Below are 21,988 nucleotides of genomic sequence, written 5' to 3'. Positions count from 1 at the left end.
CCGAGTGTGATGTTTTGCCAGCTGCTAATTGCTGTGGTCTCTTCTCCGTAGCAATGAATGGGATTTGAAAGAAGGCAGACACAGTTCACTGTTTTCTTTGTTACTTTGGTAAACTGTGTAATTAAAAAAAAAAATAAACTCAGAAGTAGACAAAATGACTTAATTTTCTTTTTTTGAAGTTGTGATGTCTATATTTCACCTATACAACTACTGCTGCATTCCTTATCACCTTTGTGACAAATAGATAACCCATCTCTCCCATGCTCTCCCACTGTAAACAAAAACTCCCTCTGCAGCAAATGATCTTCAACATTAATAAGTATTACTGCTCCATTCAGGCTACTGTTGTAATGCATTGATCAACTCATAAAAAAAATGAGTTGACAAAGTCAAAAGGTTTCCACTTGAAAACGTGACCGACAATGGCCACATCACAGTTTGTAACGCCTTAGTAGTTATAAAGTTCTGCAATAGTGCAATGAAAAGAAGATTCTATCTGTGGTTTATGGTGGCTGATGGGACACTTTCACAAGGCTATTATCGAGCCTGTTTGACATTAGAAAAATAACTTCTCATACAGTAAAACTGAATTTTATAACAAGAAACTCTAACTTACCTGCGTCTCAGTGAATGATCGCAGCTGGACCCCAGCTTCCCAGTGGCATTAACAATCAACGATTCATTCCGAGAAAGGGAGTTACTGCTTTAAGCCTTGAAAATGGAAACTGTTTGTCTCCTAGGAAATATAAACGAACCAAGTGAAACCTGATCATCTCTCCTGGCACACTGTTCAAACCAGAACCATAATGTGTCTTGTATCATCAGAAAGATACAAGGAAACTACATCACTGTCTAAAGTCACAGGCTTTATCTCCATCTTTCAAGCGCTCATCGGCATCAGCTCTAATGCTGCACACTTTACGCTTTCACATTAGCGATGGCACCCCTGAAGGCACACATGCTTGGGCGTCCAAAGCAGTGGGCAACGATCAGTGACCCTCTATGAGAAACATGTAGCCTGTGCACTTGCCAGCCAAGAAGTCACTTGACTACGTGAGTCTTGCATGAACACACACAGAAGACTCCCTGCAAAGAGCGTGCCTTCCATATGCCATTCCTCCAGGAATGTCCTGGAGGATGTGGCTAGCTCCCCATTTCAGATGCTGCTTCATTACTAACTTTTGCCTCACCCAACTTATGCTCTCTCTTCGATACTAACATCACTGCAATATCAAAACAGCAAGAAAGGCCTTCATGAAATACTTCTTGACTTTCAGCACCCCTTTATGGTATGGCTTCTACATTTTTTAAAAAACCTTGTCCATGTGAAAAACCTGAAACCTCTGTATGGAATTACAGCAACCTTCTGAAATCATACTGCTGACCTAAGAGCCTTGACTCCCACCCTGTTTGCTCTTTGACATTTTACGTCAGATCTGTATTGTGGGTTCTCTTGGGCAAGTAAATTGTCTGCTAAAGACAAACATTTGGCACAGACTACTCCTAGCAGTACATTACACAAATGTTCAGGTCTTTTATTAAAATTCTAAATTACAGTGGTTTTCCCAAGTAACTGAAGCCTGGTTTTTTGTTATGAAAATGTATTTTGGTTTCTGTACATGCTTATCGATTCCCATATTGGTCTAGGCAGCCGAGCCGCTCCCACCAGAAAGCCCATATGTTTTTAATAACTAAGCAATATAATATGTGTTTATGTCCTGCCTTTTGCATCTTATTAAGCATCAATGTTTTGTTGGTCATTTTTACCCGGGATATGGCTATACTGCTGAGAAATATTTCCAAAAAAAAGCAGAAGGACTGAACCCCTTGCCTCTTAAATGTATTACATTTATTCACAGTATAATTTATTTAGCTTAAACTTACTGTGACTTTTATCTGGGAATTATATGTGAAAGTTCAGTAGCTTTACGGAGAGGAGGGTATCACGTAGCTTAACACGTGTGCCTGAATCAGGACCTTATTACTGCCCCCAGAGAAGCTGATGCCTCCAGAGGGAAACTGAAGGTGCCAGAGCTTGGAACTGGACCTCAGGGAATGCAGATCCTCCCAACTAAAGACAACTGTATACTAAAAGACAACCATAAAGTGCAGAAAATCTGGAGAGCTCCAGATTACGGAGTGTTTGAGTCCCGTACTACAGAGTTTACTCTGTTAAACCTGTGAAATTTCTACAGTCCGGAGTCTTCCTAGGAGCTGTGTTCCCTGCCTGAGATCTGAAGAGTACCTAGATTAGATAGGGCACCAGGGGAAGGATTTTAACTTATCAGAGCTTAAGCTGGTTGGGAACCCCAGTGCTGCAGGCAGATCCGTCCTGATCCGTGCCCCCACTTCCAACTGCCTTCCCAACCCCATTGGACTGTCTCACCCATCCATTTGGATAATAAACTTTGTTCTTTCTTTTTTTCTTTTCTGGCAACATTAGTTTTCATCCGGACCAGGGAGCAAAATCCACATACTATGAGGCTGAGCAATCCTGAGTCCTCACACAAGGAAGGCCACAGCAACTGCAAGTGAAAACAGGTCTCCTCTCACCCCCTCCGTTTTGGAGGTGCAGTCTTAAATTAGCTCATATTTGTCTTTAAACCCCACTCTAAGGTATCTGGCTGTGTACTGTTGTAGTGAGCAAATGCAGTGCCACACTTGTTTCTCCGCTCTTCCTTTTCAGTAGAAACTCCCTTTTTTCTTTCCAGAGGGGATGCTTTGGGTTTTGATATTATTCTGTTCCCAGCCAGAAACAATTTGCCTGTTCATTAATGAAAGTAGAACTAAACAAAGTGCCTTTCCCCTTCCATATTGAATTCAGTTAAAAAGATTTGTAAGCTTGATCAGTATTTGGAGAATAACAATTGCTTTAATCTTTGCTGGAAAGCATGGCTGGGTGCTTTGTTTGTCTCTCAGAGACACAGCTGGCTAACAAGTGTTATAGAAGACATACACATAATGTTACGAAACACAGAAGATTCACTCCAACAGATTTTTGTTTTTAAAATGCATATTGCCTTAAAACTGGTTTGGATTGTCAGTGGTAGGGTCCCAGCCACTGCATGCTGCTGTCTGAAAACTCTGCTTTCCTTCAATGGGAAGGGTACAAATGAGCGACAGCAGCTGAGAAGCAGCGTAAGGGCTCTTGAGACTGACACGAGTGGAGCAACAACCACACAGAAAGTTCTCAATGCCTCCTCTGTCTAGCTGGAGATCTGTTTGTTTCTTCTTCTGCGTTTATGTCCTTAATAGGGCAATATTGTTTCACATGCCTCATGGCAATAATTGTTCCCCTTACCATTAGCTGTGAGTGAGGTGGAGAGAGCACTTGTAATTCGTAATTTTTGCTTTCCCTCCTCCCCCAGACTTGTTCAGAACAAAAAAAGTCCCAATTGTCAACTCTAACTAAAATATTGTGAAATCCACAGTGTATAAAACATTGTAAAAATCGTGTGAAACAGGAATGGAAATACACACTGGACATTTACATATGAAAACCCTAACAAACACGTTAGGATGGAAGTTGCCCCTCTCACTACAAGTCATACCAGTGCTGAAGTCCAAATGTTGATGCAAAAAGAATTTTTTCTGTCCACAACAGCTCTGTAACTGTGTTTCTAAAGCAGGGATAAACTTATCAGTAGCTCGAGGCATCCTATCTTTATTTTGAAGACAATGTGAAGCTCTGTTCTTGTGTGGCACTCGAAACAAGCAGGAGCTGCGAGGTGAATCAGCGAAGGCACAGAGGGATGCTGCTACTCCCCGGACTGCATAAGCTGCATATCACATGCTAACAACACCTGCGGGACACAGTATTAGGTTTGCTCTGTTCCCTACAGAGGCTCTTCCGCAGCTCAAACGATAAAGGGACGCAAGTCTCAAGAAAAGCAGAAGCTGCTATTAAGTTCTGAATGGCCACAGCACACAGCACAATGCCGAATGCGGAGTCCCAAAGGAATTTATTTAAAAGGAATATAAATCTCAGTAACAGGCTTGGGTTTGGAAAAGGAAGTTTTTTCTGTGTGGTTACTTTTCAGGAGTGATACTCAGATATTAAGAGGATGGGTGACTCAGAAATACTGCAGGTATTTACAGTTCTACCCTTTATAGAGTCTCTTCTGTAAAAAGATGCCAGACAACTTTATAAGCCTTCATGGACTGAGCATTTCAGTATCCTGTTGGGTCAGATGACAGCCACGTAATATTCACATTAAAGATAAAATAAGACACTTTCCCACAGTCATAAAGCAAAACTAGAAAGAGTAAGCAGTCCAAGCTTTTTTTACTGCAGAGTTAATCTAGATAGCACCTGCTCAATGTATGCTGAGTACCAGCACTCACCCAAACCCGTTTCTAAGTCCCTCTCTGCTTCTTCTCTTTCTGTGCATAAAGCCTTCTGTGCATAAAGCCTTAATCCACAACTCTTCATACGGATAATATTTTCTCTCCAGCCAATGGTGTTCTTTGTACTGCGGATGATTTCTTCCCCCATCAATGATGTCTGGGTCCTTCATAAGAAAGATGGGAAGTTCTAGAGAACTTGCGGCAATCTAACAATCCTAACCACCAGTATCAGACAAATGTGTTCTGGGAGAAACCCACCTACCACCTATAAAATATCATTATGACCCTGGATGACCTTGGGTCAGAAGTTTTATCTGTGTGGATGGGGTCTGTTAATGACAGTAACTGCTGGGAAGAGGTGCACGTGCTGATAAGCAAATGTGCTTCTCAGCGTGGTGATGGAAATGCTTTGCATTCCCATATACAATGTGTCAGTTACTTGGGAGCTGTATGCAGAATGTCTCCTACAATACCGTAAAAACTCCCCCTTCCCTCAAGAAAAACAAGCTGCCTTCCGAAAAACCAAGGCTCATGCAAAAACCCTTGTATCGTCTTCTTTCAATTACACAAACATGAAAACAAACCAGAGCAGCAACCTTCACTCAGACGTGACTTTCTACTCAATGGTTTCCAAACAACAGCTGTGTGGCATATGCTGCCAAAACAATAGCTACCAGATTAGCAGATGGCATGTTGTGAATTAAATGTTGACACAAAACCCAGACGTACCACTCAATCCTCTTTTGACACCACAACTTATTTCCCTACTATTTTTCTCACCTCATGATGCTTACACACAGCAAAAAAAAAAAAAAGTAATTCTTTAGGTACTCCATCTGGATTTAGAAGGTGGAAGTTAACCTGCAATATCCTATTACTCTGCCATCTTTAAAAAGAAAAAAAAAAACACAAAAAAAGGCAGTTTGATTACTGCAAAAGAAAACATGGAGCAAGTGGTTCTGAGAGCCTGGATACCTCCACATTTATGTTTGTCTCCCTCTGCCTCCATGGCTGCCATAACCAGATGCTCCACCAAAGTCCTCTCACACACCCTTCAGATATGGAGAAGCGTGAGCTGGGTTGGTGAGTCCAGAACTACGTATGTACTAATCGTCCAGCTGGCTGCAGCTATATCTCCGTAATCTGTCACATCTCAGTTCTCCCTACCTGTTACCTAGGGGAGGAGCACTACTCTGGGTCTCTCCCTACCCCCTAGGTACTGTTTTTTCCAAAATTTTAAATTTCTACCCCTATTTCTAACGCAGCTGAAACTGCCCAGTGGCATCAAAGTCAGTAGAGACAGAAAGGGAGGCATGAGCAGGCAGATGCAATCGCATGGGCTTTGTGTCCCCTGGACTCCATGTAATTTTATTAATTTTACTGTTTACAAATAACAGAAAACAAAACACTATCGCAAAGCATCACTTACATCACCAGGAGTTTCCAGATGCCAGAAATCTTGAGTTCAGATTTAAATACCAGAAACTGGATGCTTAAATTGCAATGTATATTTCTGCACAAAGAACTGCACTTCCAGAGACACTTCTCTGCACAAAACAGCCCTTCCCAATCCCAGCACTTGGGATCAACAGACGGGGGAATCTCACTGCTTCTCTTTTTCCATTTCCCACATTTACAATATAATTGCTGCTAGCCTGAGTACCAAGATTTGGACTAACTGCTTGGGGGGTTTACAGGGGATGACCAGGGACTGGCCCTTACTGGGAGCCAACACTCAACACCCACCAGCCCAAGCCGCTCCTGGCATGGGGGGTCACAGGGGACGGAGCCTGTCTGGGTGCTGAGGGGTGGCTCTGTGGCAAAGTGCTCCTCTTAGGACCAAGCCAGCTTCTTCCCCCACCTCCCACTTATTATCTGGAGCTGTGCTTGGAGAGGAAGACCCACAGCCCCAGGTGAGGACAACTTCATGAAGTTCAACCAGGCCAAGTGCAAGGTCCTGCACCTGGGTTGCAGCAATTGCAAACACAGTCTCAAGCACAAATACAAGTCTGGGTGGAGAATGGATTGAGCGCAGCCCTGAGGACAAGGACTTAGGGGTGCTGGTGGATGAGAAGCTCAACACAAGCTTCTTGTGCACTCACAGCCCAGAAAGCCAACCGCATCCTGGGCTACATCAAAAGAAGCGTGGCCAGCAGGTCAAGGGATGTGATTCTACCCCTCTACTCTGCTCTGGTGAGACCCCACTTGGAGTACTGTGTCCAGCTCCAGACTGCTCAGCACAGGAAGGAAACGGACATCTTGGAGCAGGTCCAGAGAAGGCCACAAAGGTGATCAGAGGGCTGATCAGAGGCGCTTCATGTCATTCAGCCCAAGCAGTGTCAGTCAGCGACTTCGGGGGAACTATTCACCATGTGTAAAATTAAGCCCCGGCCTCGGAAAAGCCTTAAAACCAGTTTGAACTGCCAAGCTATGGGCACCCAGGTTTGAAACTCCTGATCTGTATGCTAGTTAGGGCTGGAGCACCTCTCCTATCAGGACAGGCTGAGAGAGTTGGGGTTGTTCGGCCTGGAGAGGGACTCTTTATCAGGGAGTGTAATGATAGGATGAGGGGTAACGGCCTCAAACTGAAAGAGGGGAGATTTAGATTAGATACAAGGAAGAAATTCTTTACTGTGAGGGTGGTGAGACACTGGACCAGGTTGCCGAGGGAAGCTGTGGATGCCCCATCCCTGGAGGTGTTCAAGGCCAGGCTGGATGGGGCTTTGAGCAGTCTGGTCTAGTGGGAGGTGTCCCTGCCCATGGCAGGGGGGTTGGAACTAGATCATCTTTAAGGTCCCTTCCAACCCAAACCACTCTTTGATTCTACGATCTTCCCCCCACCCACGCCCGGCTCCTCCGGCCGCCTGAGGGGACGAGCGGGCCGGCGCCCGGCCGCTCTCCCGCCCGCCCCCCCCCGCCCCCGCCCCCGCCCCCGCCCGCGCCCGCGCCCGCGCCGGCGGCCTCCGCCCAGTAGGGGGCGCAAGCGCGCAGGCGCAGGCCGGGCCCGCCCCCTCCGCTGGGAGGCCCCGTCGGCGGCGCGCGGCGTGAGTAGCGGCCGGGGAGGGAGGCAGAGGGCGCGCGGGATGGCGGTCGTTGGACGCGGGGCGTTAACCGCCACCCGCCTCTTCCTGAGGCGTCGTTGGAGCACGGCAGCGGTGGCCTGGCCTTGGTCGTTATGTCCCGGGTGTCCCCGCTGGGCTTTTCCTTTAGGGAAATGGCCCCCTTCGTCCCCGGCCTAAACCCAGTATCGGCGTCAGGAGCCCCCTCACCGCCCGGGGGGTGGTTTCTGCCCTTTCGCTCGCCGCCCTCTGGGTTTGTGCTGCTGTGGGCAGGTATGGGGGAGTCAGGCTGAGCTGCTGGGAGGCTGCTCCTCAGGTGTGGCCTGGCCTTGTGCCCCTCTGTGCCTGGCAGGGCCTTGTGCCCACGTGGTCGCCTTTAGCTGACCTTCACGCAGCTCTGACCTCCCTGCTGTGCTTGGAGCCTAACGGGAGGAGGCCTGGGGAGGTTGCAGGGTTGGGTTTGTGACTCCTGGATTTGTCCCCAGGTGTGCTCCGCTCATGTAAACTATAGGGCATGGGTGTCCTTAGCACTGTGTCTCGTCTGCCCCCCAGTAAGCGGGATTAACTAAGAGTGTGTTTTGTTCACCTTTGCTCAGGTGGCATCTTGCATGGGACCTGCCCCTTGTGTTAGAAAATGAGACTTGAGTCTTAAGGCCACTGGGGTGGGCGGTTAGAGCAACCACACTACAACAGCGTGCAGGCTGTGCTGTCACACATAAGGCTATTTAAAAAAAAATAGCCCATTATCAGGAGTCTTACGCTTGCTATGTAAAGATGTGCATCTCCGAAAGTTTTAGGATGCATGAAATTGACAAGATTGAAAATAAGTGTGCTTAAGCTGGTGATGTTAGGCAACACAAACTAAAATTCATGCTGTAGAAGGAAGATGAGCTGAGTGTGAACTCATATTCAGCGAATGTTGTTTTTTCATTTTTTTATAAAAATGACAGTTACTTTTCATTCTATTTTTAGGAAGTATTCAACATTAATTAAAATGTCTTCCACCAAACCTCCAAATGAAAATGAACTACCCAAAGAGAGGAAACCAGGACTGAGGAGTGTTCAAACAACTATGCTCTTCCGAGCTGTGAACCCAGAGCTTTTCATTAAACCTGTAAGAGGCTCATTTTGAGAGAAACTAAATACGCTTGGAGGGACATGGTTGCTTTAAAATAATCATCACAGTTCTGTGTGCATTATATAACCATCTCTTGTTATGCAAACAACACAGCAATGTAACTAAAAATATTTTTACTTTTTTTCCACTCTGATTGTTAAGAGCCCAGAACATTACATTGTTTATTCCAGCTTTGTTATATTGTCTGATTCTTTTGTACCTAGCCAAGTTGCTTTCGGAAAGACTGTTTACAGGCACATTACTCAGGTAATTTGACAGGCTAAGTAGTAAGAGTTCTCTTCTATATTTAAAAAGGAACAAATCATAAAAAGCAAGCTTTTTGATGTGAAAGGAGGGAATTTTTGGTAGCTTTTCAGTATTTTGGATTTTTCTTTTTCTTGCTTTTTGTAAATAATTATATAATTATAATTAAGTCGATAGTAATCGGGTTTTATTTACACTAGCAGAACCCTGCAAGACTGGATGAAATTTCATGCATATAATAAATGTAGATGTTGTGATGATAATACATTATCTGTTTTAGAGGAGGGTAATCAAGGTTGCTTGGCAGGAGTAGTGTACATTGTCCCAGGAGTATATCCAGGTGAATTCTTTTAGAAGTTTGTGATAATAACCTTTAGTAATTGGTTTTAGCCTGCTCATTCACGGTCAAGCAGCATTTGCAAGCAGCAAAAATTAGAGTACTGGGCAATGTGATGAGAGTCGTCTTTGTCATAGGGCATTCCTTTTGTTATCAGAAAATCAGGTCTCTCTTCTTGCTGCTTATTAAAGTTATTTGGATCAGTCGACAAGAAGGCAATGATGATTTTTGCAGATGTCACAATACTTCACTATTTACTTTCTAAGCTAAGATTGAAGAATGTAATGCTTGTGATGAATGAAAAATGTTTTGACTAAAAATGTGTACTTTTTTTTTTGTTGTTCAGAACAAACCTGTGATGGCATTTGGACTCATAGCAATTAGCCTCTGTGTGGCCTACCTTGGTTATTTGCATGCAACAGTAGAGAATAAAAAGGACCTTTATGAAGCAATCGACAGTGAGGGGTCCAGGTATATGAGGAGGAAAACTTCCAAGTGGGACTGAGAACTAAGGAAGGAAATAAGCAAATTACTTCCAGAACTTTTTCAAGGCAACTGCTATTTTTTTTTTGTCCATTGAAATAATGAATAAATGTCCTTGCTATTTAATCCAATTTAAGTTCCTTTATAAAATGCCATGCCTGTACAAATAAATTGCAATTAAGATACATGCGAACATAAAAATAATTTTAAGAATTGTTGTCTGCGATCTCCTGTGTGTCAGAAGACATGCAATTAACTCCAATGTGCAGTAACGACCAGTAAATGCCGTAGAAATGTACATGATGGTTCATCTCACTTCTCTCTTTGCTTTGATTAAGGGAAAGCAGGGGTTTGTCTTTTATTTTTTAAACAGAAGGCCTAATGTATTGTGTGTGAAAAGAAAAAGCTGATCTCTTGATCTGTTGAAAGCTGATAATTAACAGTGGTGTAAGTAAAGTAATTTTAAGGCAAGAAAGATCTGATAATGAGTAATTGAAGGGTTTTATTTAATAAATAATAAATTTGTACCCAAAATAACCCTTGGGTGCTAATATAGTCTTCCTTACAAATGAAAAAAAAAATCAGTAGCTAGCTAGAGGAGAAAAAGTGAAATGAGTGCTTCTGCCAAGAGAAAGGCAGGAAAAACTCAGCCATTACCTTTCCTGCTTGGGATCATACAGCAGGTCAGTGAACATACCTGTGTCAGCTTGCTGATCAATACATGTAACTGTAGGCTAGCCAGAGCTTGTGGGGTGTTGGATAGTCAGCAGGACTAGTTTATCTAAGCTGCATTCAAAATCTAAATTTCTCTGTATTGCAAAGTACATTATATAATATTAATTTATTATAGATTACTGAGCTCAGACTAAGGCACGGAAAGTCTAAAATCAGGAAGTTCTTACGGACACAGAGAAAAGAGTGTATCAACCTGAACCAGCCCAGTCTTGCTGAACAGCCCCGCGTGTGGGTTGGAGGTGACCCTCGGCAGTTTGCTGCTTGGTGCTGCTGTGAGCGTGGCTGGAGGGCAGGTGGGTGTTGTGGCATTTCCTTAGCACATGAGGTGGTCCCCTGTGAGCCTTTACCTTGACCAAAATGTACCGGTAGGTGCTTTCCTTTTCCAGCCCTGAGGCCTTCTGTGAGCTTCTCCATCTCCCTCTGTGTGCCTGACATTTCCTGGATGGTATTGCATTAACCAAACTCCAGAACACATGGTGGGAAAGCACATACCAGGCCGTGCCCTGTTTCCACCGCAGGACTTTATTAGGGCTCTGGTTGCATTTTTCCATTTAGCTCCTCATGTTTACAGCCCCATTAAGAGCTCCCAAGAAGCAGAGACACCTCTTTGTTAACCTCCTTTGGCCAAGGTGGCTTCTGTCAGGCCAAAGAAGAAAGAACACGCAGGGACACCTGCTTTGCTACTCAGGAAGTGCCTTGTGTTTTGTTATTGAAATATTTTGTTATTGAAGATAAAAAAGGTGACTGACTGCCTTGAGGGTGGCAGTTGCCCTGTGGGTTTTCTCTGAATCTCCCTCTAAATCCTTCGCTTTGAACCTATGATTTTCCTTCTGTTCATGTTTTATAGTTACCTGTGTCCTAAATTCAGCTGGGCCTTGGTTTTGCTACCTCCTTCCTGAGAAGGGAAGTGAGCTCTACCTTTGATAAATCTATAAAAAACCCAGCACTTTTACAGCCTTTAAAAACATATTCCCTTCTGTGAGCCTATCTGCCTCACAACAGCAAGGTCTTGGGCAAATCCGAAAGCTTGCAGGTGAGGAAAGCTACTTGCCTTTTGATGAGAGAAGGAATTTCCAGGTGAATTGATGAAATATTCAGAACTGTCAAATGCTGTGCATATCCTGTAGAATATTTTTTGTTTGATAGGATGCGATGGATCTTTAGAATTAATCTGTTCTTTTTAAAATGGTCACACAGGATTTTAGCTCCCTTCAGCTAATTAAAATGCACGAGTCTTGTATGTTTGCACAAATTTAACCAAATTATTCCAAAAACAGTGCTACAGTAAACATTTTAGCCTGTTTTTCTGCAGGCTTTTAAAATAGACACTTTGATCCTTATACCTGCAGATGATTTGAAGTGAAAAAGCCCAGTCTTTCATTTTCACATATCTGGGAGTCATGCAGGATTTGGGTTCTCAAAATTGTGAATTATGTTTTGTGAAATGTATATGGATCTGGAAGTTACCGAGGGAAAAGGAGGAGCGGGGTGCGTATGAAAGAGAAAGGTGTGGGACTAACCTGGACAGAGTCTAGGCCGTGTGCGTGCCAATGGCACTTCATAGAAAAGCTGTGTGAGATGTGGCCTCTTATTTATTGCATGGAGTAAAGTCCTGTTACCCAGGTTAATTTAGAACTGCCCAGGCTGAAGGAATATTTAGAGTTGTCCGTATTATTGAGGAGCTTTTCCATATTTATTTGTGGCAGCTGCTGGACAGGTGACTCTAACGCTACAAAAATTACATACAACAAGGAGATAAAGCAGTGCAAATATAGAGAAGAATTTAGTAAATTAATGGGTGTTATAGTATCAATACTGGCATTTGCTATTGTAAGTACCCGATTTATATACATAAAAAACTATGTGTGTATAGGGATTAAAAGGGAAAAAAACCCACCCAGACACAACTACATCGGTAACAGAGTCTGTTCACTGAACTTTGAAAGCACAGCTCCCCTTACACATCTGGAGGATAAGCAAACAGCACCGATACAATTTCTTGTGTTCCACTTTTCTCAGTTTCATCTTCAATATAGTAATAATTATCTACAGTGGATGATAGCTGGCTTGACAGGAACTGTAAGTCAAAATGATTGCCTGGACAGAGGCTCAGGTTTTTGCCAGTTCTTTGTTGTCTGTGCTGGCTTTCACATTTTTACCAAGAACAGCAACAAAATGCTATGATTCAAATATCTGAAACAGTAGCTATTGTACTGCTCCTAAAATCTCCTTAGACTACATGGTTTGAGTAGGAATTGTTGACATTCAACAATAAGAGTGCATTAAAAAGCCAAAGCCTGCTGTGACGATGCTTAACTATTACCAGAGAAAGTTAATTCTTTGTGAGCAAAGCCAGCCCTGCCCAGTAACAGTTGCTATGTAGGGAGCTGTGTTCAGGGTGGAAGGGGTCATTTCATACAACCCTCCCTCATCATCTGTCTACAGCATGTTACTGACTTGTCAGCATGTGTGAATCCTAATCTGAAGGCAAATGTTTCGGCTGACTTGGTAAAAAGTAATGGCCGATGATTTTTCTCTCTTCATCAGCTTGCATGTTTTCTGTAGCAACAATAAGCATTTATGCCTGCAAGCAAGAGATCTACCAGAAATAGAGTTCTGACATTTCAGTAACTGGATTACAGAATAATACTAGAACACCGTAATGATTAGAAGTTCTGATCTGGACTCCTTTGTTTGTTGTGCTGTGTGTTCAAAAATAATACCACCACCACCTTCTAGTGCTACTTTCAATCGGATTCGTGAGTATAAACCTTTCAGAACGCGGTATTACACTCATCGTGATATACTGGGTAAGTTTGATTCTGAAATCCTTTGCTCACAATCTGAGATTTAGAATACTCCAAGAGCTATTGTATCCATCTGTTCTTGACAGTCATGAAGGCATTCACATCTTGGTAAGATAGAACTGCACTTGCCTTTTGACTGTTAATAAATCCGGCATATTCAGAGGGGAGACAAGGTCAGCCGTCCTGTGGTGCACGAAGGCATTCAGATTTGGGCGTAATGAAGTACAAAAGAGAATTGGCTGCAAGACCATTAGCAAACGTTTTCTAAGGCTCAAGTAGTTTGGGAAGAACTATGCTTGACTTAACATTTGCAAAGATCATCCCCTCATCCTTCAGCAGGACGCAGCTGGGATGTTCTGTCCTGAATCCTACCTTCTTATACCTGAGTCTGGCTGCTGACCTTAGATTGAGGCTTTGTAGAGCCTCTTGAGGTTTGATTTTTTTTCTGGCATAGCACAGCCATAACGTCAACAATGAAGGAAAGCATGTGGTGGCAGTCATATGTTTGAGGACCTAGCAAGAATCTGAAGTATCTTTATATGCTATGCCTAGTTGTCACAGAGGTTTCTGATCATCTGTGTAAAGTTTTGTAGAAATCATGTTGCGCATTTTAATTAACGTGCATTGTGAAGAGGAGTGTGCTTGATTTCTATTTTAAACAGTATCAAGAGATTATCAGTGTACTGAGAGCCCTGGCAGTAGGGGAGCTGTGCATGTCTCAGAACATGAGGCTTCAGCCCTGCGTCATCACATACAGTTTAAAACATGTCCAGAACGCCAGAGACAGTATCTTTTTAAATTATTTTCTCTTTACTACTTAGTATAATGGACTGGGGAAAAGCTACCCAGTCAGAGCACAACAGGCCTGTTGCTAAGATTTATGCACAGTTGGACTTCTATTTTGGTGATTTAAACCAATCGACCCCTTTATCCCATCCTGCTATTGTTTTCCATGTACTTCGTGTCAGCTCCATGAGAGGACTCTGCCCACCCATGTGGAGTGGGGAAGAAGACTGGAGTAAAAGAGGGAGACCTAATCCTCCAGTGGCTGTGTGAACACTAAACCTCCTGGAGCTCTATTCCTTTTTCATTTTCCTTAACCCAGGAAAAGGTGACTCTGGCCCTGCCAAGCACAGTGAACAGGATCCAAAGCAATGCCCAGGCTTGGCACTGAGTGGGAAAGACAGAGGGGGAGGATCTGAAATCCCACTGTTGGAGGCGGGAGGTTTGGGATGCAGGAAGGCATCTTTATCCACCTCCTTCTCCAGTGGCTTGTCTTCTTCTGGCCTGTCCTTGGTGCTCAAGACCAGTCTTTCAAATGAGTTGGCAGGGCTGCCTGTTTTCTTTCACAGCATGTCCACAGGAGGAGATGGTGATGCTAACATTTTACTTAGACACCATCCATGTTGCTAAAGGGAGCGACCCTGGCCTAGGCCCTGGGAAGCGCTGTGGCTCACCTCCGTACTGCTCCCCTCCGCCTTTCTGGAGGGTATCACCTGTGCTTGTGCAGCACTGGGCCGAGCCTTCCTTGGGCCCTGGACAGACACAGCAGCCTTAGAGACAGAGAGATTGCTTTCTATGTGCATGCTCTGTTCCAAACACCTGAAATATTCTGCCATATGCCCCTGCAGATATTTATTGTGTGCCCCTAAAGTGACATGAAGGCATCTGAGGGTATCTTGGGGCAAAAGACCTCACTGAAAGTCTTGTAGGACTGTGAGGGGACAGAGAGACGCAGAGGGCACTGTCTCACCTGTAGTGTCTAAAGGGAGAAAAGCCATTGCCTGTGCTGCCACGAGGTTCAGTCACAGAGAGAACCGGGCAAATCATTCCCAAGAAAGCTGAAGACTGACCTATTGCTTGTGCTGTGGGGATGACCATCAAGACAAGGAGTCAGGAGGAATGTCCACGATGCTCTCCTATTGTGCAGCCTTGTCTAGAAGGTGAGAGTTGAGCCCAGCACCTTCTGTTGCATTTATGGAACTGCACAAGTAGTAAAAATCGTGTTTTCCTGTATGTGAAATAGGTACATGTTTTTTAGCCTTCTGATTTTTTTATTTAGCTGAGGAGCCAAGCAAAGGGGTCAGGAGAGAGGCACGGGTTTCTGCACTATGGTGGTTTGCTGTGTGTGAACCTCTTGTGTTGATTGTGCAGAGATTGGAGCAGACATTCAAAAAGAACAACACAAAAATAAGGAGGCAGAAATACAAGATCGCATTGAAACAATGAAAGCTGAACTTTGGTCTCAGGTAAATAAAATTATGGTCCCATCATTTAAATTATGATGATTCTTTGGAATAATTGCTCTAGCATAAAGACAGTTAACAAAGAACTTTGAGGTCACTTCTATAGAACTGTCATTAATTTCAGCTTCTTCACAGATTTCTGTATGCACACGTTTCTCCGGTTTCTGATCACAAAAAAACATACTTTGAATTAATAGCCAATTTTACATCTGGTCTGAAAATGGCCTCTAAAGCACACAGAAGTTATTGCTTGTTAAAGCTGTTCCTCATAGTGCGATGTAAGATTCTGAAACTGCCCTTTATGTAATATTAATGTGTAGTGGTTACCACTGTGGCAGCTCAATACTATTGTGTGGCCACATTTTAACAGGAATCACTGCAGTAAAATTGCCAAATGGGCCAAAATGTATTCTGCCATCTGGTTTTAAATTTAACTTGCTCTGATTTCTTAAATAGAAAATACAGATCATGTAACCTCTGCTTCATCTTAATAGGATGTTAATAGAATGTGAGCAGCTATACTTAAATAATAACTTGTTTTAAAGGCTGAAATGCTCAAGGAAGAGGCAGTGGATAAAGCTCTCAAAGAGGCAGCCGCTAACCACAGTGCATTTGTACAGGACCTTAAACAAAAACTTGGAAAGGAATTAAGGGTATGAACCAGTTTGCTTTCATTATCGTGGGAATAGCTAGCATGACAGAACCATGTGTTTGACAACCGAGAATGTTGTTCTATGTAAAAAAAAAAAAAAAAAGGGGGGGTGTTTATTAATGCTTGCCATAACTAAGACCTTCATTCATCTGAGATTTGAACTCCAGTGCCAGGAGAAGTACTTGGCCTGAAAGATGACTGGCTTTGTCTTTGTGCTACATGAGATACGAGCTTGAGTTAGCTGACTTTTAATTCACTTTCAGCACATTTCACTTGTTTTTTTTATTGAATTAGGTTTGTGGAGTTTGTTGAAAATTCCTTGTCCAGCCTTGATTCAGCCAACCACTGAACCTGATTAGGTGCATTTCTTCAGGACAGTTAAATACAGGCTTACCTTTAAATCCGTCCTGAAGTTTCATGTCATAGAATAATAGAATGGTTAGAGTTGTATGTCCATCAAAGCTAGAAAGGTGTTTAACTGATTTACTGAACATGGACCCTAAGTGGGGTAGAGGAGAAGGAAAACTGCCAGCATATGTATATTCCTAAATGAAGCACACCAGTTGTAGCTTTGAATTTCTATATATGCTTAGCACATGCTTTATATGGCTGTTTAATAACTGAGAAAAGTCTCAGAGATACACAGAGAGACAGGAAGGCAACTGCCTCTGGATCTGAGCCTTCCTGCTTCCTGCACCACTTCACAGGGCTTTTTACTACTAGAGCATCCGAGCACTCCTCAGTGAGGCACTACGCAGTCCGTCTAACACCTGTCATCCTTAGTCTTGCGGCTTCCCACCGGCAGATGAAGAGCGCATGGAGAATTGCTGCAGTGTTTTGCTTTGGAATTTTATTTTATACAAGTTTCTAAATAGCTATCTGTTTATACTGCAGGCAGTCAAAGCAATGTGCCTGGCATGTCAAGAGAAAAAGCAGGGAGGTTTACAGTGGTCTTAAGTTTCTGGCTAAGTTCATTCCATTTTATGGAGCTGTTTTCCAAGGGAGCTCTGTGTTTTGCTGTGGTAGCACCTGCTGACAAGTTGGCAGAAGCTCAGTTCCTCATGTTTAACTGTTCAATTACTTGCCACAAGCCTGTAATATATCTTCGTAGGCCTGAGTGCTCAGGCTTTGAACATGTACCATTTGTTCTGATAACATTGGTTCTAGTGACTAAGGACTACATAGCAGATATGGAATTCTACAGCTGAAACAAAAGAAGAGGCAGATATAACTAAAGTAATTGCAAGATGCTTTAGATTTGGTGGTTTGTGTTTGTTGCAGTTCATTTTAACAGGTGTCTTAACAGTGAGCTATCCGCTCACTAGCAGCTAGCTTGCAGAGGTGATGGCAGAAGACTTACTCAGCATCTCTCTAAGCAAACAGTGGCAGCCAACAAGACATCTCACTGAATGAGTGATTGAAGTGTTTTTACATGTAGTATAGGCCAAAGACAACTGCTTTCAGCTGGTAGCCTCAGGAATGGCTTTTTGCAGCAGTGCTGATGTGGCTGTTCCACCACCACTAATGGTCAAGTGGCTTTAGTTAGGCTTCTTGTAGGCAGGTCTTATTATTTGTCACTCCGCTTGTCAGCAGTAGACAAACAACCAGCATACACAAAAATACACAGAATACAGACATTATAGTTGTGTGTGTGCAAAAGATTTACGGCAAACCTCATGTAATTCTGCTCATCCTGTATTAGAAAACCCACCAAGATCTAAGCAGCCAGAGCTTTTCCAATAATGTCTTGCCACTTCCACAAGGATGCGCTTGTCAGGGGTCTTGGAAAGAACTGTGAATGGTGGTAAAGCAGCATAGATCACTGGGCAGTGAGTTAAGTGGGTTGGATTGCTTTCCTGGATGGTCAGGCTTGGCATGAGTTTGGCATGGCCTATAATGGCAACAGAGGTATATTGGTATATATTGAGTTGTCTGAGATTCCAGATATATCTATGTCCATCCGGACCACCTAAGATTAGTATTATCATACCATAATTTATCAGCCTGAGCAGTATCCTGCTGACAAACATACCAAGACCAGTCGTCTTCTTGATGTCACTCTAAAACTGTGCCACCAGCCATGTGAGCTTGGGAAGAAAATATATCAGGGAACTCATTGTGCCTTATGTAGAAAACAGGGATGATGTGGGATGATGCTACAGTAAGTCACTGTAATTGCTCCGTAATATTATACTGGTCTAACCAGTAAAAGAAGCAAAAAGCTCCAAAAAGCTGGGCTTTGATGGGGATTGTTTAAAGACAACTGAACAATAAGTTGTCACTACTTATGTCTACTTTTAACTTTGCTTAAGGAAGAGGTGAGGAAGGCGAAGGCAGAGATGCAGCAGTACATGGAGGATGAGCAGAAGAAAGAGGCCGAAGCTGCAGAGCAGCGCATGGCTCACAGACTTCAGTGCGCCCTCATGGAGTGTGCCCGGGAGAAGATGCAAGCGGTGGCTGAAGCCAGGAAACAGGAGAGGGAGGCAGCCCTGAAGGAAGCCGCCGTACAGCACAGGTGCTCTTAGTGTTCCCTTTTTCCCTGACTTGGCTGGCAAACATGCTCTGCTAAGGAAACTGACTGTAATTGCATCAGCATTGCTCGGATGCAGGTCTTCTAGGAAAAGATCAATAGATCCTTTAGAAAAAAAAGTATTTGGAAATGTCAAGTGACCAGCAAGAGCTGCAGGCTCACTCTCTCGCTGACGCCCCATGTAAAAATAAAATATTTTGTTCCTAAAAGCAAGTATCACAAAGCCAATCAAGGGTCCAAAAGTTTTGCTTTTTATGGCTGATTTAGAGTCATCAGAAATAAAGATCTCAGGGATTTATTTTGCCATTCATGACATCTATGCAAAACTGAAAAAGATGCGTTCATACGGAGATTTGCAGGGCGCAGGAAATTCTACCTGTATAGATTAAGCATTGTGAGTTAAATAGCTTTGATGTCAAGATAGTAACACACCCCTCTCCCTTAAAAGAAGAATACATTTAATTTTTTGACAGCACAAACAACAAAATAACACTATACTCTCACAATGAAATGATCGGTTCAGGTGTGTTCCTTTGTAAGATGCTTTTTTTTCTGAACAGGGTCACACTTAAGTTTTGATGCATTATTTAATACCTTCATTTTCACTATTAAAACATGCCCTTTCTGATAAAGATAAATCACATTCTGCATAAACTTAGCCGGTCTCTTTAACTTCTCGTGTTAGCAGAGTTCTGTGAAAGCATCTCCAGCAAAGTGGAGGGAGCAATAACGGAGGGCAGAAATTGTTTTCTCCCCATTGAAGTATTTGGCTCAGTAACCTTAATGGATTCCTGATGCACCATTCTTTATGTGTCCCTGAGCCAACTCTGATGAATAGCACCCATGATGTTTTGACTAAATACTATAAATTTATGTTTTATTATTGACGTGCTAGCACAAAGATGTTCTCAGTACCACTTAAAGAAAATTACAGATGAACGTGTAGTCTAGAAATCATTTCTTAGATTTCACTTCAAGACAGAATTTTTACTTGAGGGCAGAATTTTTCAAAGTCTATTTGAAAATCAGTGTGTTCTTAAGTGCCAGCTCAAAGAGAGGTCTTAATGAAGAGTGAAAGAGTAGTAATCCTTTATATTTTTCATTTGGAATCAAGCATCGTTAAATTATCACTGGATGCAACACATGGAGAAATAGAATCTTCTGCAGCTGCCTTTCTTGTGTCATCAGTAGCCTTCTTTTACTCTATTTTGTTTCAGAGGTCTTACATCAAGTTCTGATTTCATGTGTATTTATAGTTGAATAAGAGAGGTTTTACAACAACCTGACTAGACTTAAATTGGTTTTTTTTAAATAATCTTTAATTACAGCTATTCCCTACAAAACTGTTCTTCTTTTTCTTTTTTAAATAGAAAGCATTTAGAGCAACTCAAGGAAGAAAGTATGCTAGCTGAGGAACAGTATCATAAGCGTATAGAGCAATTAAACAAAGAAAAATGTAATGAGATTAAAATTGCCCTGAGTATTGCACGAAAAGAGAATCAAATTGAGACTGACAAACAGCTCAGGGAAGCAGGCACCCTACATCTTAATGAGCTGGAAAAAGTGATGGTTGCGCTGAAAGCAGCAGAAGAACACATAAAGACTCTCACGCAAAAACTGAAACAGATGACAGATTGGAAGGACAACCTGGAAACTGAAATACAAGAAACAAGACAAGCTTTTCAAAAGTATATTGATGTCACATTTCCTAACCTGTCCCCTGGACAAGCGGATTTTATTCTGCCATTCAGAAAAACATTTGAGCAGAAGGACAGCCCAGAAGAAGCAAAGGACAATGACAAGGAATACAAGAGAACTGGTATTACAAGTGAGAGATTCACAGCCATGGGTAAACAGAACTGCAAATAGGTGATGCTGAAAAATAAATTCATCTCTGTTCACTGAATTATGAGTGTGGTTAGAATGATACAGGGAAAAATAACCACCACTGTATTAAATAATGAAGTGATGAGCCATGCTTAGAAATTATGAATTATTTTTTGTTTTACAAATGCTGGGGTGGAGGTTGGATCATGTAGCACTTGAGGATCTTCCCACTGAGTCCTTCTTGAGAAGGAAAAAACCTGAAAATCTGATCAGAAAATTGTTGCTTAAGTAAGCATCAGCGCTTGGACTTGTGAGGACTGTTGGCTCTGCCCTTGAATGCTCAGGTGTGGAGTAAGACACACAAGCAGCTCGGGTTCTGAGATTTACAGGGCAGTTATTCTATGTAACGTGTGTATGTCTATGTAGAATACTTGCAAGTGAGTGGTTACATGATCTGAAAACTCACCTGGCTTGAGAGACAGCTTTGGGGCAAAAAGTGTGTGCCAGCAGGCATGCAAAGTAATTTTCCTCTGGGAGGACTCAAGTTTATCTATTCACAAGTGCTTGAAGCCTGCATGGCGTTAGGCCAGCCTCAATACATAGGTTGCATCTGAGATTCAGCCTGCCTAAACGTCTAATTTGTCATCACTCTGTAGTAAGTCTTCTCACAGCATTCACTTCGTATTCGCTAAAGTTTTGTGTCTGTCATCTCATTTGTTACCTGTTAATCTGAAAACACTGTATAGCATCTTGAGTGTGAGCTAAGGAATGTAAAGAAGCTGGTCTCTACTGTAGGTGACAGAAAGTATAGTATGGTGAAGGAAACTCTTCATAGGCATCTTGTTTAAGGGAATTTTTGAGAGAGCAATCTGCGCAGCCTTTTTTTACTCATGCTCAAAAACAACCTCAGAAAACAAAAAAGCAGAATACTCTCACAGGTATCCATCACTACCAAACTAAAAAGTGAAGACAAGTGAAGTCACTGCGTTCTCATGGAACAGTTTAATTCATATTAAATACTTCAGACAGATATTTGACACATTGGCACTATTTCTGACCTATGACTGTTTCTGACTTGTGACTAATTGTGACCTATTTCTGACTATGCCTGTAAAACCTTACCTCACTAAATCGTGGAAGCTCTTTCTGAGGAGAGCTGATGCTCCCTGTTCATTTCCCCTCTTTACACTACCAATGAAAGGAATCCAAACTTCATATTCACAGTTGTCTAATCAAATGCATAAACTGCACAGAGCCCAAGATAAAGCTTGTGTTTATATCTTGAAACTTCTTCAGCAGCCCGAAATACTCCATAAGCTCTATAAACCATTTTTTAAAGAAAACTTTTACATGTGCATTAAGCATAAAAGTCTTTTGAAACTACATGAGTAAAATACTGGAACTAAAGTACTAGCAGCTGCATCGTGAAATACCTAAAGCTGATGAATGCTCTCTGTTGGGTTAGCTAATTAAAGGCTCATCTCAGCACACAGCACAGAACCCAGAGGAAGAGTGGCAGCTGGGGGAACCCCAACAACCCAGTCAGAGGAAAGAGCCTCCAATCCAGCCCTTCCTGGGGCATCC

General features: G+C 42.7%; 3 protein-coding genes across 5 annotated transcripts in view; 2 read left to right on the top strand and 1 right to left on the bottom strand.

Moving 5' to 3' along the window:
* GJB7 (gap junction protein beta 7) overlaps positions 1–21,988 on the bottom strand; it is a 39,530-nt gene that overhangs the window by 8,410 nt on the left and 9,132 nt on the right. For both annotated transcript variants that reach the window (XM_063330036.1, XM_063330037.1), the window contains exon 2: positions 617–736. The gene's annotated coding sequence lies outside the window, so the exon portion shown is untranslated. The remainder of the gene's footprint in view (positions 1–616; positions 737–21,988) is intronic.
* Positions 7,330–9,905, top strand: SMIM8 (small integral membrane protein 8). Of its 2 annotated transcripts, none has more exons than XM_063330032.1 (3): positions 7,330–7,391; positions 8,379–8,520; positions 9,471–9,905. In XM_063330032.1, exons 2-3 carry the CDS (start codon positions 8,401–8,403, stop codon positions 9,627–9,629), a joined length of 279 nt encoding a protein of 92 aa, XP_063186102.1. In that variant the 5' UTR covers positions 7,330–7,391; positions 8,379–8,400; the 3' UTR covers positions 9,630–9,905. The 2 variants fall into 2 exon arrangements, with proteins under 2 accessions (XP_063186102.1, XP_063186101.1); XM_063330031.1 differs by lacking the exon at positions 7,330–7,391 and adding an exon at positions 7,399–7,679.
* On the top strand, positions 13,005–20,759 carry C3H6orf163 (chromosome 3 C6orf163 homolog). Its single transcript, XM_063331116.1, has 5 exons — positions 13,005–13,152; positions 15,304–15,398; positions 15,941–16,048; positions 18,360–18,562; positions 19,948–20,759. Exons 1-5 carry the CDS (start codon positions 13,005–13,007, stop codon positions 20,444–20,446), a joined length of 1,053 nt encoding a protein of 350 aa, XP_063187186.1. The 3' UTR covers positions 20,447–20,759.

This window comes from Chroicocephalus ridibundus, chromosome 3 (genome assembly GCF_963924245.1).
Source record: "Chroicocephalus ridibundus chromosome 3, bChrRid1.1, whole genome shotgun sequence".
Taxonomy (NCBI): Eukaryota; Metazoa; Chordata; class Aves; order Charadriiformes; family Laridae; genus Chroicocephalus; species Chroicocephalus ridibundus.
The sequence above is the reverse complement of the archived record's forward strand: the minus strand, read 5'-3'. Positions and strand labels throughout refer to the sequence as shown.